This window comes from Drosophila bipectinata, chromosome 4, assembly GCF_030179905.1.
Source record: "Drosophila bipectinata strain 14024-0381.07 chromosome 4, DbipHiC1v2, whole genome shotgun sequence".
Lineage (NCBI taxonomy): Eukaryota > Metazoa > Arthropoda > Insecta > Diptera > Drosophilidae > Drosophila > Drosophila bipectinata.
The window spans coordinates 16,504,495-16,532,423 of NC_091740.1; the positions used below are offsets into that span (position 1 = coordinate 16,504,495).

Consider the following 27,929-nt stretch of genomic DNA (forward strand, 5'->3'; position numbering starts at 1 on the left):
TATCATCCGTTCTTAGTCTGTCTCATGAACGACCTCATTTCGCCCTGGACAGCACGACAATTGCCTTGATTGATAATGGAGACCCGACCTTCGGGAAATGGCATCCGAAACTGACTAAAGAAACAAAAGCGGGTACTAGGTTTTCACATATTCAGCAATAGATGGTAGACCGGGATGAGTAGATTGTCTTACTACAAGACTTCATTGAGCAAACGAGTTTAAATTTCATTTTAATATTAAAAATACAATAAGTTTAAAAAATGTACCTTTAACCACTTACTTATTAACATTCCTAAGAAAACTACTTATTAATATTCCGAACTTAATGTGGCATTCCAAAATTAATGAACTTAATCATAAGTTTCTGTATCTAGAATTCCTTTTCGAAAGCCTTGAAGCCAAAGTAGATCATGCCCTAGTAAATGGAGCGGCTGGACCCGTTGGGCCCGAGACCTCTACTGCTGGCATATTGTTACACTCGGCTAGGCCCCAACGGCATCAAATGTGGCTGTCCCGAGGAAGAAGCGCATCAACCCTAATAGGCGCATTTTGGGACAATTACCCAGTTGCGCTCAGCTTCAAGTGTTTCCCACCTTAAAATACCTTCATATTGGTAAATTCGCGACGTCTATCCAACCGGATGCAATGTGCAATTTTGTCGCAGATAAGCTGAGCGTGGAGCCGAGTTGCTTAGCCTGTGCTAGGCTTGTCAAAAAGGATGCTGACATCAACGTTAAATTTAAATTGGGAGTTCCGGAGCAACATTTCCCTACAGTCTTCAATGATGACATTTGGCCTATGTCGGTGAAAATTAGCCGTTTTGTGCATAGAGAGCCTTCTAAGGCTATTGACCTCCCGGCTATTCTCCCTTTACCACAAACGCGATCTTCAAAAAACCTCCAGTAAACGGCTCTGATGGTGCCGTTATTTCTTCCCCTTCACAAGCTTCTATTCTATTGTCACACCGATTGCTCTCTGCTGCGCTACCAACAACAAACGGCGTGGGTGTTAATGGTAACGGTTGACGCTTTCTTCAATTCCTCCGATAATTTGCTTTGTTTGCTGATTGATATTCTCCAACAACAACAACTATTTTCAAGGCGAGTTGCAACAACAAGACGATGGGAATCGAGACGTTGGCAGCGCACCGCTGCTCATCTTATCTCTTTTCGCTGGGCCACTCCCTGATGCTTTCTTTTCGCCGATGGAAGATGTTTATTTACATTTTGGACGTGAGAGTGGATCCTTGCTGCGTTTGGATGTGCCTGACTATAAACGCTCTATAAACGTTTCCACCTGGCACTGGATTTGCCTTGCAATTGGACACTCGCAGGTCTACTGTGGAGTCTAATGAAAATTTGTATGTGTCCTTGTTTTCTATCTTGAAAGCTATGCGTATTCGATACGCCTCCACATGCACCAGTACCAGGAATGTACCTTCGTTACTACCGCCTAGCCATCCAATGCCCAGTTTGGACTGTAGCTACTCGTCCTCGGACCCCAATAAAAGCATAAAAATTCTATTTTAAAATATATCGGGAATGAGGACCAAGTCCCGGATGGTATTCCTGAATTCTTCTGGCGGCGATTTTGATGTAATCATCCTTGTGGATGATGTAATCATGTAATCATCCTTGTGGCTCAATGACAACTTTAGTTTCTCTGAGTTCTTTGAGCCTAACTTGTATCATGTATTTCAAAAAGACCGAGATACATTCTGGTGTGTGAGGTGGTGTGATCATCGCGATCCGTCGATCTCTTCAGGCTGCACCACTAGCCTTTCGGTGGCCGACCCTCAACCGTTCAGCTTGCCGTTTCAATCCAGGGCGTCCATGGCCCGTCGTCATCATTGCGTCGTATATCCCCCCATACAGCGCACTTAGTATCACAAAAAAATCACTACACTCAAAAAAAAATTAACCCTAAGATTTAGAAATTCGCCCTATTTTTGTCTTCAACGGCACCGCACCATAAAATTTAGGGTAAATTTTTCTAACATTAATGGCATTTCCTTTCTAAAATATAAGGAAAATTGCCCTAAAAATAAGAAAAAAATTTCTAAAAAATAGAAAAAAATTCTTAAATTTAGGGTAAATTTTTCTAAAATTAATGGCGTTTCCTTTCTTAAATCTAAGGCCAATTTCCCTAAAAATAAGAAAAAAATTTCTAAAAAATAGAAAAAAATTTCTTAAATTAAGGGTTTGTTTTTCTAGGTTTTAGAAAGTACTTTTCTAAAACTAAGGAAAAAATGTCTTGATTTCATGGCGATTTTTTCTAAGCCCCAGGGCAAGGCGCCCTAAAATTAAGATACCTTTCTACAATATATACAAATATTTCTTAAATTAAAGGTGACCTTTTCTAAATTCTAGAAATTTTATTTCTACATTTTACATTACATATTACATCATACATTTACATATTTTTACATTATTTTTACATTTACATTTGTTTTCTTTGATAGCTCTCTTCAGTTCTTACTTTCACATAACACTTTATTTATGGTATATAATAAATTTGACCCTCGAATCTTGAATTGTATACTTGACTTATAAATTTCCAGTAGCACCATGTTTTCCCCTTTTGGTGGGGACTAGAATAGCGTGAATCATTTGCGTCCTTTTTATCTGTGGAAAATAACGTCAATTAATATTGCGATATAAATATATTAATATACTATTTAATCGTGAATGTTTTAAAACATCTTTTAAGGTAGTGTAATTATTACCTTCGCTTTGTTGAGGGAATGTTTTAGTAAGATAAAACTCTGGACTTCCTTTTAACGAAATGAGAGAAAAAATTGCCACAATCTAAGAATTAATTCAATAAATGCATTAAATAAAACAAAATTAATGTATAAAAAATATTACCAATTTGTCTTCACAATTCTGCTTAAGAATGGGCAATTCCTCCTAAGCTAAGTGTAGCTACACTTGTATCGTCCTAGAAAAAGAAACTTTTGCGCCACTCAAAAGTAAGATCAAATTTTGCGTTTGCAAGGCTAAGCTTCACCTCTTCACTATTGAACATCAGCCATATTACCTGAAAATGTATTTGGGAAATTATTTTTAACCTTTGAAGTGGGGCGTAATTTACCAGTTGATAACTTTTTCTCCTTAGCCTTCAAATGATAAATTTTGCCATATGCAGCAGACCTTCTGGCTTTTTTCCGATGTTAAGATCTATCATGTCTTTCCACAATTAGCTCTAGATTAATTTAATTAGTAATTAAATTAAATTATTTATGAAATTAGTAACGTTTTTAGTAACTTACCAGCGAAAAAAAAGAAAAGGCTTCTCAGTTTATCTTTTTCAGCAAGGAATCAATTAGCACTTTTTAAATAAACTTTTTAATAAACTTGTAATGTCAACATCTTAGAGATAGTTTAAATATCGTTACATTATATCTTAACATGATTTTTTGTATTTAACATGTTAAAACTTTATACATAAAATATAATATAGATCAGTATGCATTTATCTGCCCGTGCTCTGCCACACACACAGTATAAGTGTGTGAAACGTCATGACGCGTCATGCTCAGAGCCTACTTTCTGCTTTCTGCTATACTAATACTAATGCGTTAAAATCATATCAATGTATTGGATGCCGACCACGGACAGAGATAAAATATAAAAAAAATTATATATTAAAAAAAATATTTATATTTTCTAGGGTTACCTAAATTAAAGGGTAACACTGTGCATTTTTAGAAAGGAATTTCTATATTATAGAAACAGTTTTCTATTTTGTAGGGTTAGTATCTTTTTTAGAAAGGAATTTCTATATTGTAGAAACAGTTTTCTATTTTTTAGGGTTAGTATCTTTTTAAGAAAAGGATTTCTATATTGTAGAAACAGTTTTCTATTTTTTAGGGTTAGTAAATTTTATGGTGAGCCTTTCTATTATTAAGAAAATATTTCCTGAAAATAAGTCATAATTTGCCTTAATTATAGAAAAGTTTTCTTGATTTTAGGGCGATTTCAGTTTATGGCGACTATTTCTATATTTGAGAAAAACTTCTTTGATTTAAGAAATTTTTCTTGTTTTCAGAAAATTTTTTCTAGAAACTAGAAATTTTTTCTTGTATTTAGAAACAATTAAGTTTTATGGCGAATTTCTAAATTTAAGGGTAAATTTTATTTTGAGTGTAGTGTCTGTGCTAGAGCGTCGGACCCTACTGCTTTGATGGTAGCAGTATTCAATTTAAACTCCATTGTCTGGTCTCGGGACCCGGAGTTTCCCTACATGCTAACTAACTACATGATTTTAGTCAGGGCCTCTCCCAAGTAAATAATATTTTTAATGACCCTTCTAAAATTCTTGATCTTTTAAATAACGTGGTTAATAGTAAAGTAGAATTATGCAATGTACCATTAAGTCCTTAAGCAGAGCTATACCGACAATTTAAGCGGGAATTTGAATTCCTCAATAAGTTTCTTTTTAACAAGTATATATCCGATGTTAAAGCGATGTTAGTCCTAAAGCTTTTTCTCTTGTCCTAAAGTAAAGTCCAAAAAGTCAAAATCGGACATACCTTCTTTCATATGATATGGTAATTTAGTAGCCGACTCTGATCAGAGCGTTTCGGAACTTTTTGCAAAATACTTTGCAATTAACTTGGAGCCAAATGTTCCTTGGACCGATAATGAAACTCTTCTTAGCATTGAGCCTTTTCTCAATGTGAGTAACATGGACATATTGGACTGTGACCTAGATGAATCCATAAGACATTTTACCGAGTCACACATACCTGACTTGGATGGTATCTTCTCACTTCCCTTTAACTTCTGTTCTCCTTGTCTCTCTTATCTGGTAGATTCCCCTATCGGTGGAAGATTACTTCTGTAACGCCTACTCACAAAGCTGGCAGTAGGTCAGATGTTACTAATTATCGATCTATAGTCAAAATTTGCAACGTCGCTAAGATATTGGAGTGGATAAATACTTAAAAAAGTTACATTTCTGGCTCGTAATTTTATATCCCCCAACCAGCATGGTTTCTTGCATGGTTTCACTACAACTAATTTAGCGGTCTTCTCTAAGCACTGCTTTGAAACTTTTTTTTTCGCGGTCTTTCAGAATTTTGAAAATGGCTTATGCATCAATTAGAGCATTAGCTAGCATTCCTGTACTCATAATAAAGTTCCGTCGTCTGTGCCGACAGAGGGGCGCTCGGAAAACGATTTATTAGTATATTTTAAGCTATTTGTAATTTGTTAAGCTAGGAGGAGTTAGTAAGGAAATTTAAAATTCTATACTTTAAATTTGAGGTACAGGAAAGAAATGTTATAGAGTAGAGACCATTGTAGTTCGAACATAATACCCTAAAAGGGTCATGCAGTGCATATGTCGAACTACAACGGCTAAGAACAGAGGACTAAAGTTTCTAGGCCTTCTATTAGGAATGTTAAATTTTAAGCGTATTAGTAAATGCTGGCTATCTACATCCCCATTAATTAGGTTATGCAGAAAAACTATACCGAGCATTTCCCTACGATTTGTTAAGCTAGGTAAGTTTATTAGTAAGAGTTTACTACTAAAAGATGGTAGGTGAAGATTTGCATCCCAGTTTAGACCTCTAAGTGAAAAAAGTTAAGAAATTCTTTAGTACGGATTTTATGCGGTCCCGATGTATGGTACTCCATATTGACTCATGACTAGAGACTCTTGAACCGTACTCCAGTATCGGACGGACCAAAGAAATGAACAAGGTTTTAGTTATGGACGGGTCATTAATATCTTTTGACCACCTTTTAATACAATGAAGGATTCCTTTAGCCATTAACCATTAAGGAATTCAAAACCGATTTCAGGTTGATTCCATATACACTGACTTTTCCAAAGCCTTTGACAAAGTTTGTCTTACTGCCCTTCTGGCCAAGTTAGATAAATTAGGTATTCATTCCTGCCTTTTAAGTTGGTTTGAGTCTTATCTGGCTGACCGACCTTGCCACGTTTCTGTTGGAGACGCTATCTCAAGTCCATTTGTCACCTCTTCTGGTCTTCCACAAGGCAGCTCTCTGGGACCTCTCCTATGATATTTATTATTTTCATCAATGACATCTCTTTATGCTTTCGTCATTCCTACTTCTTAATGTATGCGGATGACCTTAAAATCTATAAAGCCATTAGCTGCATTAGTGACAGTTGCTTGTTACAGGAGGATATATCCAGAGTTTAATCATGGTGCTCCCGTAATCTTCTTCCATTAAAATTATCAAAGTGTCTGTTTACCCGTTATAGTAAGCGGTCTCTTGACATCTGCACGGGTTATTCCATCAATAATTATAGTTTGGCAGCTAAAGAGGAGGTATTGGATTTTGGTGTCTTATTCGACAGAAAATTTAAATTTTTTGGTCACTTAGACTATATTCTGCCTAAAGCGAATGCTATGCTGGGCTTTGTGAAGAGGCACGTGAACCAATTCAAGAGTCCACACTCGAGCCTCAGCGTCTACGCTGCATTTATTCGGTCGAGGCTAGAATATGCTTCAATCATTTGGAATCCGGCTTGTAAAGTTCGTTCCAACAGAATAGAGCGACTCCAGAAGAAATTTTTAAAATTTGTTCTTCTGCCCCTAAGGTTTAAGGATCCTCTATCTTCATACCTGAGCCGCTGCCTTCTTCTCAATGCTTGCACGTTGGAGGATCGGCGTACACTGGCAGCTTTAACTTTTGTGAACAATGTAGTCGCTGACAACATTGATTGCACTTTTTTACTGGGACTCATTAATTTTAATGTTCCTCAAAGGGATCCTTTGCCACAGGGCCAATTATCTTTTAAATGAGCCGATTGAGCGGGCTCTTTTATATTTAAACTCCTTGCCGCCTAGCCTCCGAATTGAGAATGGCTCTGATAACGTTGTCTTAAAACGCTTGTTGATCAGGCACCTATTAAGTTTGTATAAGTCTTGTATTATTTTGTATTAGTTTGTAAGTTGTTATTTTGTAGCCATGAAAGATTTATTCGTTGGCGAAATATATTCTAGTTATATTTTAGAAGTTATTCTAAATAAAAATCTTAAGTAGGTTAACACCGGTTTATAGCAAGAATTTTTATAAACGCAGTGCATAAATGAAAAACAAGAAAGGAAAGCTAACTTCGGGCGGAGCCGAAGTTTATATACCCTTGCAGTTAAAACCGGATATATATCGCAAACATCGGATATAGTTGGCCGATCCTTATGGGAATAGGAATATATAATCCAATTTATTACAATACAAAATCTAAAAAAAGTCCCAAACTTCTATCTTCAAAACTACGAAAGTTGATATTTCTACCAAATACCATTTCCGATCGTTCAGTTATATGGCAGCTATGGGATATAGTCGGCCGATCCTAATGAAATTTGGTAGGTTGGATCAACTGACCAAGAAATAAATCTGTACTAAGTTCCAGCTTTCTATCTTCAAAAACACGAAAGTTGGGTCATTTCCGATCGTTCAGTTATATGGCAGCTATAGGATATAGTCGGCCGATCCTTATGAAATTGGCATGTCGTATTATTTTGCCAAAAATAGCTCTCATGTCAAATTTGAACTCTCTAACTCTAAAAACACCAAAGTTATACCATTTCCGATCAATCAGTTATATGGCAGCTATAGGATATAGTCGGCCGATCCGGGCCGTTCCGACTTATATACTGCGTGCAAAGGAAAGAAGGGTGTGTGCAAAGTTTCAAGTCGATAGCTTTAAAACTGAGAGACTAGTTCGCGTAGAAACAGACAGACAGACGGACAGACGGACAGACGGACAGACGGACAGACGGACAGACGGACATGCTCATATCAACTCAGGAGGTGATCCTGATCAAGAATATATATACTTTATAGGGTCGGAGATGTCTCCTTCACTGCGTTGCACACTTTTGACCAAAATTATAATACCCTCTGCAAGGGTATAAAAACACGACCGTTCGCTTAAGATCAAGGAAGAGAATTGACTGATATTACTAATATGTACATTTTTGTTCTCTGTTGGTAATTTTTGCTGAGCGATTTCGGAGCTTCAGAAAGTAAACATAAAGCAAAAATCATAAACGCATCTTTATGCTGAGCGATTTCGGAGCTGCGGGAAGTAAAGATTGCAAAAATACCGCAAGACTCATACGAAGTTATTTGTTATGTGCGTTTTGGGAGCACAATGGTAAGTAAACACAAAGTAAAGGGCTCGATTAGAATAACCACTAACCATACAGCATATAGACAACCCATTTCATACAACAAAAATGGACGCAAGAATTTCTTGCGACAGGCCCCAGAGAGGATTTCTTACGCTCTCTTACGCTCATCGTTCGTTCATCTTACGCCCATACTCTCATTAAATGCTTTCTGTTTCTCAGTCTCGGTACGGAGCTCGATGAAGAAGGTTGGCCTGCGCTTCGGTTGATCTTTGTATGTATGCGTGTCACCAATTCACATACACGAGTGTATGTGTGCGTCCGATTTCGTTTCGAAGCCAGCGCACAAAATTTTGATTTTTCTATCTTTTCAGGCTGTCTACCCTAACAAAATTCGGGTATTCGTTATTTGGTGAAATGACGAAAGAAATAATATTATTTGTTATATTATATTGTTTAATATTTCATCATACAATTTAAATTTATTTAGGAATGAGATTAGGTGTTAGCAGTAAAATGTTTTGTATATATGTATACATTTTTAAGAAGCATTAAAAACAATATACTGAGAACGGAGCAGGGTATATTTCAGTCGACATCACTTAAAACACCGATTGCTTTTAAGTTTTTGTTGTTCTGCATGAGAACTGTGCTTGCACACCCTACCGATGGATGACTTTTAGGGGAGTGAGCAGACACAAATCTTTACTTTGACTTTTTTCAGTCTGTTTTTATGAATTTTCTTAAATTGAATTTTTTTTAAAGTGAAGTTATTTTCTTATTTTGTCAACTTTAATGTAGTCAATGAAACCAATATTTTCCAAAAATTTTCTTTGCTACAATTTGTTGTAAACATCAATTAAAACAAGAAAGGAAAGCTAACTTCGGGCGGAGCCGAAGTTTATATACCCTTGCAGTTAAAACCGGATATATATCGCAAACATCAGATATAGTTGGCCGATCCTTATGAAAATAGGATAATATAACCCAATTTAATATAATACAAAAACCAAACCTAAAAATATCCCAAACTTCTATCTTCAAAAACACAAAAGTTGGGTAATTTCCGATCGTTCAGTTATATGGAAGCTATAGGATATAGTCGGCCGATCCTAATGAAATTTGGTACGTTAGATCAACGGACCAAAAATAGAATCTGTATTAAATTTCAGCTTTCTATCTTCAAAAAAACGAAAGTTGGGTCATTTCCGATCGTTCAGTTATATGGCAGCTATAGAATATAGTCGGCCGATTCTAATGAAATTTGGCATGTCGTAATATTTTGCCAAATGTTTTGTTCTCTCAAATTTGATCTCTCTAACTCTAAAAACACCAAAGTTATACCATTTCCGATCAATCAGTTATATGGCAGCTATAGGATATGGTCGGCCGATCCTGGCCGTTCCGACTTACATATATTCTGCGTGCAAAGAAAAGAAGGGTGTCGGCAAAGCTTCAAGACGATAGCTTTTAAACTGAGAGACTAGTTCGCGTAGAAATGGACAGACAGACAGACGGACAGACGGACATGCTCATATCAACTCAGCAGGTGATCCTGATCAAGAATATATATACTTTATAGGGTCGGAGATGTCTCCTTCACTGCGTTGCACACTTTTGACCAAAATTATAATACCCTCTGCAAGGGTATAAATATATAAATGGAATTTTTGGAATGGAATTCAGTAAAAAACAAGAAAGCAAAGCTAACTTCGGGCGGAGCCGAAGTTGATATACCCTTGCAGTTAAAACCAGATATATATCGCAAACATCGGATATAGTTGGCCGATCCTTATGAATACATCATAATAAAACCAATTAATTACAATAAAAAATCTAAAAAAAAGTCCCAAGCTTCTATCTTCAAAAATACGAAAGTTGATATTTTGAACCGATCGTTATGAAATTTGGTAGATCGGATTATCTGACCAAAAATAGAATGTGTACCAAGTGCCAGCTTTCTATCATCAAAAACACGAAAGTTGGGTCATTTCCGATCGTTCAGTTATATGGCAGCTATAAGATATAGTCGGCCGATCCTAATGAAATTTTGTAGGTCGGATTAACTCACCAAAAATATAATCTGTACCAAGTTCCAGCTTTCTATCTTCAAAAACACGAAAGTTGGGTCATTTCCGATCGTTCAGTTATATGGCAGTTATAGGATATAGTCGGCCGATCCTAATGAAATTTGGTAGGTTAGATCAACTGACCAAAAATATAATCTGTACTAAGTTTCAGCTTTCTATCTTCAAAAACACGAAAGTTGGGTCATTTCCGATCGTTCAGTTATATGGCAGCTATAGGATATAGTCGGCCGATCCTTATGAAATTTGGCATGTCGTAATGTTTTGCCAAAAATCATGTCAAATTTTAACTCTCTAACTTTAAAAACACTAAAGTTATACCATTTCCGATCAATCAGTTATATGGCAGCTATAGGATATAGTCGGCCGATCCGGGCCGTTCCGACTTATATACTGCGTGCAAAGGAAAGAAGGGTGTGTGCAAAGTTTCAAGACGATAGCTTTAAAACTGAGAGACTAGTTCGCGTAGAAACAGACAGACGGACAGACGGACATGCTCATATCCACTCAGGAGGTGATCCTGATCAAGAATATATATACTTTATAGGGTCGGAGATGTCTCCTTCACTGCGTTGCACACTTTTGGACAAAATTATAATACCCTCTGCAAGGGTATAAAAATTCATAGGCAGTGCCCAAAAAAATAATTTTTTTTTGGGCGGAGCCGAAGTTGATATACCCTTGCAGTTAAAACCAGATATATATCGCAAACATCGGATATAGTTGGCCGATCCTTATGAATACATCATAATAAAACCAATTAATTACAATAAAAAATCTAAAAAAAAGTCCCAAGCTTCTATCTTCAAAAATACGAAAGTTGATATTTTGAACCGATCGTTATGAAATTTGGTAGATCGGATTATCTGACCAAAAATAGAATGTGTACCAAGTGCCAGCTTTCTATCATCAAAAACACGAAAGTTGGGTCATTTCCGATCGTTCAGTTATATGGCAGCTATAAGATATAGTCGGCCGATCGTAATGAAATTTTGTAGGTCGGATTAACTCACCAAAAATATAATCTGTACCAAGTTCCAGCTTTCTATCTTCAAAAACACGAAAGTTGGGTCATTTCCGATCGTTCAGTTATATGGCAGTTATAGGATATAGTCGGCCGATCCTAATGAAATTTGGTAGGTTAGATCAACTGACCAAAAATATAATCTGTACTAAGTTTCAGCTTTCTATCTTCAAAAACACGAAAGTTGGGTCATTTCCGATCGTTCAGTTATATGGCAGCTATAGGATATAGTCGGCCGATCCTTATGAAATTTGGCATGTCGTAATGTTTTGCCAAAAATCATGTCAAATTTTAACTCTCTAACTTTAAAAACACTAAAGTTATACCATTTCCGATCAATCAGTTATATGGCAGCTATAGGATATAGTCGGCCGATCCGGGCCGTTCCGACTTATATACTGCGTGCAAAGGAAAGAAGGGTGTGTGCAAAGTTTCAAGACGATAGCTTTAAAACTGAGAGACTAGTTCGCGTAGAAACAGACAGACGGACAGACGGACATGCTCATATCCACTCAGGAGGTGATCCTGATCAAGAATATATATACTTTATAGGGTCGGAGATGTCTCCTTCACTGCGTTGCACACTTTTGGACAAAATTATAATACCCTCTGCAAGGGTATAAAAATTCATAGGCAGTGCCCAAAAAAATAATTTTTTATACCCTTGCAGAGGGTATTATAATTTTGTCCAAAAGTGTGCAACGCAGTGAAGGAGACATCTCCGACCCAACAAAGTATATATATTCATGATCAGGATCACCTCCTGAGTTGATATGAGCATGTCCGTCTGTCTGTCTGTCCGTTTCTACGCGAACTAGTCTCTCAGTTTTAAAGCTATCGTCTTGAAACTTTGCACACACCCTTCTTTTCTTTGCACGCAGTATATAAGTCGGAACGGCCCGGATCGGCTGATTATATCCTATAGCTGCCATATAACTGATTGATCGGAAATGGTATTACTTTAGTGTTTTTAAAGTTAGAGAGTTAAAATTTGACATGATTTTTGGCAAAACATTACGACATGCCAAATTTCATAAGGATCGGCCGACTATATCCTATAGCTACCATATAACTGAACGATCGGAAATGACCCAACTTTCGTGTTTTTGAAGATAGAAAGCTGAAACTAAGTACAGATTATATTTTTGGTCAGTTGATCTAACCTACCAAATTTCATTAGGATCGGCCGACTATATCCTATAGCTGCCATATAACTGAACGATCGGAAATTACCCAACTTTCGTGTTTTTGAAGATAGAAAGGTGTAACTTAGTACTGATTATATTTTTGGTCAGATAATCCGACCTACTCAATTTCATAAGGATCGGCCAACTATAGCTGTCATATAACTGAACGATCGAAAATGTTTTTTGGTAGAAATAACAACTTTGGTATTTTTGAAGATAGAAGTTTGGGACTTTTTTTTAGATTTTATATAATAACAAATTGGGTTATATTATTTTATTCTCATAAGGATCGGCCAACTATATCCGATGTTTGCGATATATATACGGTTTTAACTGCAAGGGTATATCAACTTCGGCTATCCCCCCGAAGTTAGCTTTCCTTTCTTGTTTTAAATATTTTTATTGCTATTATCCCTAAAAATCATTTATCGGTAGGGTATGCAAGCACAATTCTCATGCAGAACAACAAAAACTTAAAAGCAATCGGCGTTTTAAGTGATGTCGACTGAAATAGACCCTGCTCCGTTCTCAGTATATTGTTTTTAATGCTTCTTAAAATGTATACATATATTCAAAACAGTTTACTGCTTACACCTAATCTCATTTCTAAATAAATTTAAAATTTATGATGAAATATTAAACAATATAATATAACAAATAATATTATTTCTTTCGTCATTTCACCAAATAACGAATACCCGAATTTTGTGAGGGTAGACAGCCTGAAAAGATAGAAAAATCAAAATTTTGTGCGCTGGCTTCGAAGCAAAATCGCACGCACACATGCCCCCGTGTATGTGAATGTGTGACACGCATACATACAAAGGACAATTCAAGCGCAGACCAACCTTCTTCGTCGCGCTCCTTTCAGCGACTGAGAAACAGAAAGCATTCTATGAGAATATGAGCGTAAGATGAACGAACGATGAGCGTAAGAGAGCGTAAGAAATCCTCTCTGGGGCCTGTCGCAAGAAATTTTTGCGTCCATTTTCGTTGTGTGAAATGGGTTGTCTATATGCTGTACGGTTAGTGGAATAACGGACTTCAGATTCTTGCGATAAGTTTGCTCATTACGAAACTGAAAGTCGGACGTTTTAACACGTGAAGTGCAAGATAAATTTAAATTCTAAAAAAATAAACGTTAATATCTTAATAAATATATAAATATAAATTGACATATAAATATTAAAAATGAGTTATCGAAGATCAAGCCGAAATGAGTCGAGGAAAATAATTAATGCTCTTAGTGCTAAGCAACGCCGCAGTGAGTCCCCACCGTCAGTGATGCTCAGCGAAGAAAATAAGCATATATTGGATCCAGATAATTATATTAACCAAAATTGTATAGAAAGTGATGATGACTATTTAACTAGCGACGGTTCTGATGAGTGTAATAAAAAATCTTTGCGTGAGGAATTATCAAGCTGGGCAGTTTCTTTTAATATTTCATACTCTGCTTTAAACGAACTTCTGCTTATCTTTTTGGGGGGATTTAAGTGCGGTTTAAAACGCGCCTAAAAGTATTTTTAAGGGATGATTTAGGTGTCTTGAAAGGCTACTTTTATGTGCGTTTTCTGAGGGCTTTCACTGCTTCATTCTAAGGGTGAAAACACCTATTTAGGAGTAAAAAAAAAACACTTATCGGACTTTTAAATTACCATCCTTATGACGGACCATTTTCAAGGGAAAAACGCTCTTTCCGGTATCTTTTCGGAAGACTTTATGGGTGTTTTTACCCAAAATAAAGTATAAAACAAGAAAGGAAAGCTAACTTCGGGCGGAGCCAAATTTTATATACCCTTGCAGTTAAAACCGGATATATATCGCAAACATCAGATATATATGGCCGATCCTTATGAGAATATGAATATATAATCCAATTTATTACAAAACAAAATCTAAAAAAAGTCCCAAACTTCTATCTTCAAACATACAAAAGTTGGTATTTCTACCAAAAACCATTTCCGATCGTTCAGTTATATGGCAGCTATAAGATATAGTCGGTAGGTCGGATCAACTGACCAAAAATATAATCTCTACCAAGTTCCAGCTTTATATCTTAAAAAACACGAAAGTTGAGTCATTTCCGATCGTTCAGTTATAGGATATAATCGGCCGATCCGGGCCGTTACGACTTACATATATTCTGCGTGCAAAGAAAAGAAGGGTGTCGGCAAAGCTTCAAGTCGATAGCTTTAAAACTGAGAGACTAGTTTGCGTAGAAACGGACAGACAGACAGACGGACAGACGGACAGACGGACATGCTCATTTCAACTCAGGAGGTGATCCTGATCAAGAATATATATACTTTATAGGGTCGGAGATGTCTCCTTCACTGCGTTGCACACTTTTGACCAAAATTATAATACCCTCTGCAAGGGTATAAATATATAAATGGAATTTTTGGAATGGAATTCAGTAAAAAACAAGAAAGCAAAGCTAACTTCGGGCGGAGCCGAAGTTGATATACCCTTGCAGTTAAAACCAGATATATATCGCAAACATCGGATATAGTTGGCCGATCCTTATGAATACATCATAATAAAACCAATTAATTACAATAAAAAATCTAAAAAAAAGTCCCAAGCTTCTATCTTCAAAAATACGAAAGTTGATATTTTGAACCGATCGTTATGAAATTTGGTAGATCGGATTATCTGACCAAAAATAGAATGTGTACCAAGTGCCAGCTTTCTATCATCAAAAACACGAAAGTTGGGTCATTTCCGATCGTTCAGTTATATGGCAGCTATAAGATATAGTCGGCCGATCCTAATGAAATTTTGTAGGTCGGATAAAATCACCAAAAATATAATCTGTACCAAGTTCCAGCTTTCTATCTTCAAAAACACGAAAGTTGGGTCATTTCCGATCGTTCAGTTATATGGCAGCTATAGGATATAGTCGGCCGATCCTTATGAAATTTGGCATGTCGTAATGTTTTGCCAAAAATCATGTCAAATTTTAACTCTCTAACTTTAAAAACACTAAAGTTATACCATTTCCGATCAATCAGTTATATGGCAGCTATAGGATATAGTCGGCCGATCCGGGCCGTTCCGACTTATATACTGCGTGCAAAGGAAAGAAGGGTGTGTGCAAAGTTTCAAGACGATAGCTTTAAAACTGAGAGACTAGTTCGCGTAGAAACAGACAGACAGACAGACGGACAGACGGACAGACGGACATGCTCATATCCACTCAGGAGGTGATCCTGATCAAGAATATATATACTTTATAGGGTCGGAGATGTCTCCTTCACTGCGTTGCACACTTTTGGACAAAATTATAATACCCTCTGCAAGGGTATAAAAATTCATAGGCAGTGCCAAAAAAAATAATTTTTTATACCCTTGCAGAGGGTATTATAATTTTGTCCAAAAGTGTGCAACGCAGTGAAGGAGACATCTCCGACCCAACAAAGTATATATATTCATGATCAGGATCACCTCCTGAGTTGATATGAGCATGTCCGTCTGTCTGTCTGTCCGTTTCTACGCGAACTAGTCACTCAGTTTTAAAGCTATCGACTTGAAACTTTGCACACACCCTTCTTTTCTTTGCACGCAGTATATAAGTCGGAACGGCCCGGATCGGCCGATTATATCCTATAGCTGCCATATAACTGATTGATCGGAAATGGTATAACTTTAGTGTTTTTAAAGTTAGAGAGTTAAAATTTGACATGATTTTTGGCAAAACATTACGACATGCCAAATTTCATAAGGATCGGCCGACTATATCCTATAGCTGTCATATAACTGAACGATCGAAAATGTTTTTTGGTAGAAATAACAACTTTGGTATTTTTGAAGATAGAAGTTTGGGACTTTTTTTTAGATTTTATATAATAATAAATTGGGTTATATTATTTTATTCTCATAAGGATCGGCCAACTATATCCGATGTTTGCGATATATATACGGTTTTAACTGCAAGGGTATATCAACTTCGGCTATCCCCCCGAAGTTAGCTTTCCTTTCTTGTTTTAAATATTTTTATTGCTATTATCCCTAAAAATCATTTATCGGTAGGGTATGCAAGCACAATTCTCATGCAGAACAACAAAAACTTAAAAGCAATCGGCGTTTTAAGTGATGTCGACTGAAATAGACCCTGCTCCGTTCTCAGTATATTGTTTTTAATGCTTCTTAAAATGTATACATATATTCAAAACAGTTTACTGCTTACACCTAATCTCATTTCTAAATAAATTTAAAATGTATGATGAAATATTAAACAATATAATATAACAAATAATATTATTTCTTTCGTCATTTCACCAAATAACGAATACCCGAATTTTGTGAGGGTAGACAGCCTGAAAAGATAGAAAAATCAAAATTTTGTGCGCTGGCTTCGAAGCAAAATCGCACGCACACATGCCCCCGTGTATGTGAATGTGTGACACGCATACATACAAAGAACAATTCAAGCGCAGACCAACCTTCTTCGTCGCGCTCCTTTCAGCGACTGAGAAACAGAAAGCATTCTATGAGAATATGAGCGTAAGATGAACGAACGATGAGCGTAAGAGAGCATAAGAAATCCTCTCTGGGGCCTGTCGCAAGAAATTTTTGCGTCCATTTTCGTTGTGTGAAATGGGTTGTCTATATGCTGTACGGTTAGTGGAATAACGGACTTCAGATTCTTGCGATAAGTTTGCTCATTACGAAACTGAAAGTCGGACGTTTTAACACGTGAAGTGCAAGATAAATTTAAATTCTAAAAAAATAAACGTTAATATCTTAATAAATATATAAATATAAATTGACATATAAATATTAAAAATGAGTTATCGAAGATCAAGCCGAAATGAGTCGAGGAAAATAATTAATGCTCTTAGTGCTAAGCAACGCCGCAGTGAGTCCCCACCGTCAGTGATGCTCAGCGAAGAAAATAAGCATATATTGGATCCAGATAATTATATTAACCAAAATTGTATAGAAAGTGATGATGACTATTTAACTAGCGACGGTTCTGATGAGTGTAATAAAAAATCTTTGCGTGAGGAATTATCAAGCTGGGCAGTTTCTTTTAATATTTCATACTCTGCTTTAAACGAACTTCTGCTTATCTTTTTGGGGGGATTTAAGTGCGGTTTAAAACGCGCCTAAAAGTATTTTTAAGGGATGATTTAGGTGTCTTGAAAGGCTACTTTTATGTGAGTTTTCTGAGGGCTTTCACTGCTTCATTCTAAGGGTGAAAACACCTATTTAGGAGTAAAAAAAAACACTTATCGGACTTTTAAATTACCATCCTTATGACGGACCATTTTCAAGGGAAAAACGCTCTTTCCGGTATCTTTTCGGAAGACTTTATGGGTGTTTTTACCCAAAATAAAGTATAAAACAAGAAAGGAAAGCTAACTTCGGGCGGAGCCAAAGTTTATATACCCTTGCAGTTAAAACCGGATATATATCGCAAACATCAGATATATATGGCCGATCCTTATGAGAATATGAATATATAATCCAATTTATTACAATACAAAATCTAAAAAAAGTCCCAAACTTCTATCTTCAAACATACAAAAGTTGGTATTTCTACCCAAAACCATTTCCGATCGTTCAGTTATATGGCAGCTATAAGATATAGTCGGTAGGTCGGATCAACTGACCAAAAATATAATCTCTACCAAGTTCCAGCTTTATATCTTAAAAAACACGAAAGTTGAGTCATTTCCGATCGTTCAGTTATAGGATATAATCGGCCGATCCGGGCCGTTCCGACTTACATATATTCTGCGTGCAAAGAAAAGAAGGGTGTCGGCAAAGCTTCAAGTCGATAGCTTTAAAACTGAGAGACTAGTTTGCGTAGAAACAGACAGACGGACAGACAGACGGACAGACGGACTTGTTCATATCAACTCAGGAGGTGATCCTGATCAAGAATATATATACTTTATAGAGTCGGAGATGTCTCCTACACTGCGTTGCACACTTTTGGACAAAATTATGATACCCTCTGCAAGGGTATAAAAACGCTCCGAAAACGCTCATATTGCATGCTGGGCGCACAAAAATTTTGATTTTTCTGACTTTTCAGGCTTGCTACCCTAACAAAATTCGGGTATTCGTTATTGGGTTAAATAACGAAAGAAATTATATTAAATTTTTAATAATTCAGAATAAATTTTAAATTTATTTAGGAATAAGAATATGTGTTAGCAGTAAAATGTTTTGAATCATTTACGAATCATTAAAAATCAATATACTGACAAAGAAACAAGGTATGTTTCAGTCGACATCAATAAACACGCCGATTGCTTTTAAGTTTTTGTTGTTCTGCATGTGAATTGTGCTTGCATGCCCTACCGATGGATGATTTTTAGGGGAGTGAGCAGACAGAGACGCGAACGTACGTTCGTACGCAATTAGTGCAAAAAATTAAAGAAAAAACATTTTCTGAACCTTTTTTTTTGTATCGATAGCATTTGGTGAGTTCTTTTATTAGTGTATATTATGGACCTAATGGATTTTTCATTTTCTAATATTGGCAAAAAACATTAGGTCGCGAGCGTACGCGAAATGGAAGTCGGTTTCAGCTTGCTCTGGCAAAATCAAAAAATCTGCGAATTGGAATGGAATATTTTAATGCAATAACTTTACTTTTAAAATATAGGCATGTAGCTTTCTATTGAGTATATTCCCAATTAAATATCTCCATTAGTTTTTCTTAAACTAAATTAAGTAAGGGTCGCGAACGTACGATTTTTCCATATACGTATAACATATTTTGTTTTTTTTTTTTGTTTTTTACCCCTTTGTTTTTAGAAATAAATAATAAACTTATATTTTTATAAAAAAAAAAGGTTTCACCAAATTTTTTTTTATTTTTTTATACAAATTAATTTTTAATTTAAATTTTAAATGTCACTTCTTTTATTGCTTTTTTTATCCATCTTCAAATATTTACAAGCTTGTTAAACAAAAATAAAAATGTAAAAAAAAACAAGAAAGGAATGTATAAGCTTTCTATCTTCAAAAACACGAAAGTTGGGTCATTTCCGATCGTTCAGTTATATGGCAGTTATAGGATATAGTCGGCCGATCCTTATGAAATTTTGCATGTCGTAATATTTTGCCATAGCTCTCCTCTCCTGTAAAGTTTAAACTCTCTAACTCTAAAAACTTTAAAGTTATACCATTTCCGTTCAATCAGTTATGTGGCAGGTATAGGATATAGTCGACCGATCGCGGTCGTTCCGACTTATATACTGCGTGCAAAAAAAAGAAGGGTGTGTGGAAAGTTTTAAGTCGATAGCTCTAAAAATGAGAGACTAGTTCGCGTAGAAAGAGACAGACACACGAATAGACGGACATGCTCATATTAACTCAAGAGGTGATCCTGATCATGAATATATATACTTTATAAATTCGGAGATGTCGCCTTCACTGCATTGCACGCTTTTGGACAAAATTATAATACCCTCTGCAAAGGTATAACAAGGAAGGAAAGCTAACTTCAGGCGGAGTTGAAGTTCATCGGATAGTTTACATTAGTTATATGGCAGCTAGAGGATATAGTCGGCCGATCCCGGGCGTTCCGACTCATATACTGCGTGCAAAGGAAAGAAGGGTGTGTGCAAAGTTTCAAGTCGATAGCTTTAAAACTGAGAGACTAGTTTGCGTAGAAACAGACAGACGGACAGATAGACCGACATGCTCATATCAACTCAGGAGGTGATCCTGATCAAGAATATATATACTTTATAGGACAAAATTATAATACCCTCTGCAAGGGTATAAAAATTGGCTTGCAAACGTCGGAATTTTTTTTTTAATTTCAATAGTTTACACTAAAATGACTCAACATATGAAGTTTCATCCACCTGCTTTCACTTAATGCGAATCAAGTACAATAAAATTATGTTTTGTGGTCGCGAACGTACGATTAGAAAATAGTTAAGAAACAAAATACAAATTAAGAGGTAATTGATCCTTCACATTGAGAGATTTATTAAAAATGTATGAATGTAAAAATGTAAAGTAAAAATGTAATGTAAAAATGTATGAAAATACCATACATAAAAAGAATCAAGAAATATGGACATTTATTTTTGGTCCTGGTTGACCATCTGCCAAATTAGCCCATATATCATTAACAGATTAGACAATTTTATAATAATACAATAACCGAAAAACCGAAATGCATTGTCGCCTCTTAAGCTTTAGCGCATGTGCAACTGGACCTTTTCCACCCTCTCTTGCCAATGCCAACTTGCAACGATAGTTTTGAAGTTTTTAGTTATATTTGAAATGTTCTTGCAAGTTGTGTAAAGGACACGTGCCGTGTAGGAAAATTTTTTATTGTGTAGCGTATTGTTAAATTTAATTGTGTATATCTACACTGACGAGCAAAACTGTAACACGAGTTCAATGTTTCAACTTCAAAGGTCTGTAACTTTTTTTTCTAAGGCACGCATTTTAAAGATCTTAGTCTTTTTTTGTAGGTTATATAATTTACTACTATTGAGTTAAACTAGAAGCCATTTGATAAAGGTTAAAGAAAATGACACGCCAAACTGTAAAAAAAGTCAAATGTTACAGTTTTGCACTCTGGTTATTTTTTTAACAAATATTTTTATTTATTGTTTTTTAATAATGAGTCCACATTCCTTTGGACTTTTTCAGCTCTTCTATGGGATTGGGCATACTTTGGGTATACCGTTGTACCATTTCCGGTGGAACAGCATTCCATATGTCCTGTGTCCGTTCCCACAACTCCTTCAATCTACTTGGAGGAACTGCATATTTCAACAGCCGCGATTTCACAGGACTCCACAATTTTTTTATTGGAGTCATGTCGGGAGATTGTGGTAGCCACTTTATAGATTGAAATTTCTGTTTCGCAATCTTATTTTTCACCATTATGGACGTGTGCTTCGGGTCGTTGCCTTTCTTTGAAAACGCATTTTTAGGCAAAAAGACCCATATTCTCAATAACCTTCGGAAGATTCTCTTGTAAAATGGCTACATATTGCTCCTTTCGCATTATCCCATCGATTAACACTAAAGGACCAACTCCATTTAAATGTTCCATACCAAGAGCGTCCATCTGACTCGAAGCGATTATTTTTTGTTTCATCCGACCATATAACCTTGGAAACCCAGATGGACGCTCTTGGTATGGAACTAGAGATCCTAAGATGCAGTCACCAAGGAATGTGCGAAAAACTGTCAAGCACGGTGCCGGTTCCAACATGGTTCGGGGATGAATTCATTTAAATGGAGTTGGTCCTTTAGTGTTAATCGATGGGATAATGCGAAAGGAGCAATATGTAGCCATTTTACAAGAGAATCTTCCGAAGGTTATTGAGAATATGGGTCTTTTTGCCTAAAAATGCGTTTTCAAAGAAAGGCAACGACCCGAAGCACACGTCCATAATGGTGAAAAATAAGATTGCGAAACAGAAATTTCAATCTATAAAGTGGCTACCACAATCTCCCGACATGACTCCAATAAAAAAATTGTGGAGTCCTGTGAAATCGCGGCTGTTGAAATATGCAGTTCCTCCAAGTAGATTGAAGGAGTTGTGGGAACGGACACAGGACATATGGAATGCTGTTCCACCGGAAATGGTACAACGGTATACCCAAAGTATGCCCAATCCCATAGAAGAGCTGAAAAAGTCCAAAGGAATGTGGACTCATTATTAAAAAACAATAAATAAAAATATTTGTTAAAAAAATAACCAGAGTGCAAAACTGTAACATTTGACTTTTTTTACAGTTTGGCGTGTCATTTTCTTTAACCTATATCAAATGGCTTCTAGTTTAACTCAATAGTAGTAAATTATATAACCTACAAAAAAAGACTAAGATCTTTAAAATGCGTGCCTTAGAAAAAAAAGTTACAGACCTTTGAAGTTGAAACATTGAACTCGTGTTACAGTTTTGCTCGTCAGTGTATATACATATATTAGTCACCAAAATTAAAATTCGTTATTTGCACCTGAATTTTACCACGTCAAGGGGTTTCAAGTCCCAAGAATCAAATGGGTACAAGAAAAAGCCTTTTTAAGAAATGTTTACTTTTCAAGAATTTATTTTTAAACACATTTACATTTACGAACCTACATTTTATTTAAAATAAACTTACATATTACACTTTACATTTATCACATTTACACAGATAATGCACCCACAGAATACAACATCTACAATAAATACAATAACAACAACAATTTCTACAAAAAAACGAATAAACAACATTATAACATTTCACCGGGAGATTTAATTCGTTTGGAGTCCATTAAACGGCAAATTTTAACAAAGCTTGGACTTACCCATAAGCCAAATGTATCTAACCCCCTTCCAAAACAATTTATTTGGGAAACAATATATCGAGCAGATGGTGATCGGATTATCAACAACGCTTTCGAGAATATTAATAGCAAATTTCGTCAAAAGAGTTCAAGATTAAATGAAAATGATGGAACATCACAGCATGCTTCCATCAGTCGGTTCCTGTTTATTAATTCATTAAACTCTAATAAAAGCAATAGATACGAGAAATCCCTGGAAAATTATAGATCATTTAGACAAGGGCATCAGGGCGAAGAATTCGAAACAAAAAAAATATTTAATAAAAGTTGGTCACATCGTCCATGGCAAATGAGTACTCATATTTGGTCTCAATCTGCGAAACATCATTCAAGTCTTTCTTCTAAAGTTCTACAAAGATCTGGCGAAAGTAGTGCCAGCAAGAGTTTTAATGACATCAGCATTACGAAAAGCAATGCTAGTCCGTTTAGTAAATCCACATATCTGATAAATATAAATCCTAGTAGTGATAGTAGCGACAGTATTCACGAGAAAAATGATGCAGTCAAGCCCAATGATCATGAGTATTTTAACGATTACAGTGTTCAAAGCCCCTACAAAAATCAAGATCCGGAAACAACAAAGAGCGGATATTATCGAACGAATACCAATATTTTTAGTTCCAATATGAATATGGAAAAACTAAAACAGCGTTATAGTTCGGCGGAGTTTAATGATCATGAAAATTTTGAACAAGAAGACTTCTTTGGAAATACTCAGGAAATAATTACGTTTGCTGAAACAGGTATGTATAGAAATGTAAAGAAATATTTAAATTTTATTTTACTACTTAAAAATTACAAAAAATTGCCCAAAATAGAGAAGAGAGTTATTAACAAAGACAGTACTTACCCGAACATTCCGACGACTGAAGAGAAAGAGATAAATCAACGTTTGGTCATAACAATTATTAATACAATATTACTGTTATTTTTGAAAACTTGCAAATGGTATTTAAATTTTGCAGCGAGACGACTGCTCCGACTCTATAGGTATATTTTGCCTTTTAAATTTTGCGAAATAATTGTTTAAAAAGTGTGGTGGTGTTCACTGCACAATATGACAAGCTTTTAAATTTTCAATTTCATTTGTATTTTTTAGCCTAATTTGCATTAGCCTAGTTTACGATCTAAGTATAAAATAAGTTAGGATCGGAAATGTATCACATATGTATATTTGATACTTTATCCGATACAAAAAAAAAAATCCCAAGCTTTTATCTTTAAAAATGGCAAAGTTGATCAGCCGATCTTTATAAAATTTGGTAGAATGAATCAAAATTTAAATCCATAGAAAATCCCAAATTTCTATCTTTAAAAACACCAACTACGGATTTTCCGATCAATCAGTTTTGTGGCAATTTAGGGTATAGTCGGCTGAGCCTGGACGTTAAGACTTATAAGCTGCGTGGAAAGGAAGGGGAGTGTTCAAAGTTTGAAAGCGATAGTTTTAAAACTGAAAGACTAGCTTTAACAGCCCAAAGTTGGCTGTTAAGGTATTTTACAAAATTTTTCAACCAAAAAATGGTCATATTTTAGTAACTAAAATCTCTACTTTTTTCAGGATGGGGGGAAACTAAAATAATGAATGCATACAAACAGAAGGAGACACTAAGTTTTATGTTCGCGTTGAGAGATCTGCGACAGCCATTCACCGTGATAGAATTGGATTAAAATTCGTCAAGAGCCTGGAGTGCCGTTTGACTATTTCAGAAAATAAAAATTGTTCCTTGTGTGCCAGCAAGTGCTAGCGATCTAAGTGCGTTCATGATAGCTATTATTTCAGACGCTAGCAGTGGAAACCGCCTCACACCTGGCCATTCAACTTAAAATTATCCACATATATATGAAGAAAGCCCGCTGGTCCCGGGTCCACAGTTAGTCCACTTCCATAGACCCGCCTCATGTAGCCTCATTGCCAATAGCTTGGTTATCTTGAACCCCAATATCTCTAAAGGCAGTAGATCGAGGATGAAGCCTAGGGCGTAGTTAGTGTTGTACGGAGACTGTCTGTGAAGCATACCCCCGCCATCCTTTGCGTCTTCCTTAACCTTTCCCTACATATGGAATATTTTAGGGCAAGCCACGATACCAATACCCCGTAGAACAGGATAGGTCTAAAACCCGCTGTATAAAGCTATCTTACTATTTTTGAAGACATACCCCATTTGAGTCCAATGGCCTTGCCGCAGGTATAAAGCTCGACAGCCGCTTTGATGCTCTATCCATAGTGCTTAGCTTCCAGTTCAGTTTTCCGTCTTGCGTAATTCCTAGGTACTTGTTGTTACCACAAAGGGTAAGAGTTTCCCCTGACAGCTTTGGAAGGCATAAACATGGTAGTTTGTACTTCCTAGTGAAAAGGACATGTTCGGTCTTGGATGGGTTTACACCTAGTCCATTCCTAACTGCCCATGTTGAGAGGACACTAAGTTTGTCCGTCAAGCGGTCGCATAGAGTCTGGAGAAATTTTCCAGAGAAGGCAATTGGGACATCATCCGCATAAACAATAACCTTGCAACCACCAACTCTAGGGATCGTAAAAGGCTATTATTCGCCACGAAGATGACAAGCTCAGTCTTGGATGAATTCACACCTAGCCCATTCTTATCTGCCCATGTTGAGAGAACCCTCAATTTGTCCATCATGCGGTCGCATAGAGTCTGTAGAAATTTTAGTAAAGACAATTGCTACCACCATTGCTACACCTCCTCGGGGAGTGCGTTTTCGAAAAACATGGTGATCTCGTGGAGAACCGTCTCCGTGGATCGGCCCTTCCTATACGGCCCTTCCATTGGGTATGAAGGCATCTTTCGTCCGCAACCACTTCTCGGGCACGATACCTGTTCTGAAGATTGCTGTGAAGATTTTCCTAATTCAAAACCACAGAGTGGACCCGGTCTTAGTTAGTTGTGCTGGCTTCAAACTGTTTATCGCCCAAATAAGATTCCTTATACTAAAGAGGTCTTTGAGCTGGCTCAAGAGGAGTTAGCTGCTCCCTGGCTCCGAGTTTCTTTGATTGTTTGCTCCTCAGAAGAACCTTTAGGGTTTCGTTGCTGGACGTGGTCCAACTACCATCAGAACTTTTGATGTACCTTTTATTAGGTGCAGTGGTTGCGAGGACCTTCCTGAGGTGGGAGCCCTCCGAGGTTCCTTGATTGTTCGTGCATGATCGGGTCCATCATGGCGTTCAGGTCTTCAGTGTTGTTAACGCCCATTTTTGGAGGTTCCCCCAAGGATCTATCTAGTTTCCTTCTTTAGCGCTCTCAGTTCGCCGAGAAGGAGTGTTTCTCTAAGACTCTCCATCTAACAGCCCTTTCTGTTATAGAGTCTTAGTAAAAAATGATGTCAAGTACCTTTCTTCTGTTCTTGACGGATCAAAGTTCTTGACGGATAGGTTCAGAGCCCCTGTTACCTACCAGAAGTTTTGAGCTTGGGATAAAATCGAATATTGATTCACCCCCCTAGTGCTTCCCTACTGATGATGATGAGCGTTGACGTCGGCTACGTAATCTTCATTGCTGAAATTAGGCAGCAAAAAGAGGTTACGGTGCTTTTTTGCGAGGATGCAAGTTAAATTGTTTGTAGTTCGGTGAATTAATAAATGTAAATTTTATTTTTTAATTATACAACTTGGTGTTAAACCTTTATTTATTAAACGTAATTATTACAAGACACTTTTGATTTCTCTTGAATATTTTTTGTCAACCGTTCGCGGTCTCGGTCAAAAAGGGACTGACTTCTTAATTCTAAATCTGATCCAAAGAACTTTGGCCATCAGTTGTGTTTAGATTAGAGGCTTAAGATGAAAATGTCGCATCTTATTGTGAAATTCGATTAAGCTGATCGATGCAATTTGGTGGGTACTTGAAACGCAAAAGGAGTAATTGATTGGGCTTCGGAGGGAAGCTGATGTTTACTTTTGATTTTGATTTGTTTATGGGGAACCGAGATCGGACCTCAGAGCCAAAGACAAAGCCTAAGGCAAATGCAGAGTTTGGAAATATTGTTTAAAAAATTCATAAGTGGCCTGGATTTATGGGTTGGATAATTGAGCCAAAGATCAAGCCTAAGGCAAATGCAAAGCTTGAAAATATTGTTTATTAAAGCCATAAGTGGCCTGTATTTAGGGGTTGGATAACTCTCCCCCTTTTAAAATGGATCGTCCCGATTCAATATGAAATTCGTTTAAATGATCTCTTAATTCTGTTAATAAATTTTCTTGGTTAATAGATTTTTCTGGTTCAGGCCGATGTTTTTTGGTTACAAATAATATAGCATTTTTGTATTTTATAATAAGTGAAAGAATCAAATATATAATGATAAAAATTAATAATATAAAGGTAAGTGGTATTTTACCATAGTATTCTTAATTTTAACGAAAGGGTTTAAAATGTTTATATTATCTAAAGAAAAATCAGAGTTATTTGATAATATGTAATCGGATATTTCATAATTTTTAAAGTGGTTCGTAGTTACGTATTCAAAAATTTTATTTTCCAAATTGGTATATGAGATATTATTAATTTTAGTTGTACCATTAAATGTTATTAAAAACAAACCGTTTAAATGGGAGTTGTTAACAATATTGTTCCCATTTATAGGAATGGCACCATCTTGTATGATGTCTATTTTTTTATTTTTTTCTCTTATTTTTTTACAGGTTGATTTCTCACCATTTAATAATCGGGTAAAACATGTTTTTTTGTTACTTAGAGTGCAATAATTATTGAAAAGTTCGTTCTTAAAATTAGAAATTTCATAAAAAATATTTTCGTATTTTGCGACTTGATTGCTTAATACTAGTTTTCCATTAATTTGGGAAATCGCTCTAGCGTGATATATTTCACATCTGTTTTTTATTATTGGGTATTTTATATAAATTATTAAAAGTTCTTTATGCAATGCGATTTTTAAAGAAGATATGTCCATTAAATCAGCAATAGTTACTGGTTTTTGTTCATGTTTTAATATTTCCAATATGTCATCATTGTTTAAAATTTTTGTATTAAAAACGTCTATTTTTGCTAAAGTGATTGTGTCAATTAAATTTTGCAGATCAAATGTTAATAATCGCAAGCGATGTTTTCGAAGTGGTAGATCTTGATCAATAAATACTTTTTTAAAATCATCGGAAAGAGATTCTATTTCTTTGAATAATCGGGAATTGATAATAGACTGCTTATT

General features: G+C 36.0%; 1 protein-coding gene and 1 long non-coding RNA gene across 5 annotated transcripts in view; one reads left to right on the forward strand and one right to left on the reverse strand.

The window, feature by feature from the left end:
- The window catches only part of Actbeta (inhibin subunit beta), a 204,898-nt gene that overhangs the window by 146,392 nt on the left and 30,577 nt on the right, over nt 1–27,929 (forward strand). For 3 of the 4 annotated variants that reach the window (XM_043213468.2, XM_070282366.1, XM_070282365.1), the window contains exon 3: nt 22,556–23,491. In XM_043213468.2, the coding sequence (XP_043069403.1) occupies nt 22,556–23,491 (936 nt within the window). The remainder of the gene's footprint in view (nt 1–22,555; nt 23,492–27,929) is intronic. The other variant, XM_070282367.1, reaches the window with a different exon arrangement.
- On the reverse strand, nt 2,366–3,554 carry LOC108132259 (uncharacterized). The gene is made up of 5 exons (XR_011443534.1): nt 3,272–3,554; nt 3,094–3,204; nt 2,868–3,039; nt 2,726–2,807; nt 2,366–2,624 (listed from the first exon to the last, which is right to left on the reverse strand). It is a non-coding gene; the product is annotated as an uncharacterized lncRNA (long non-coding RNA).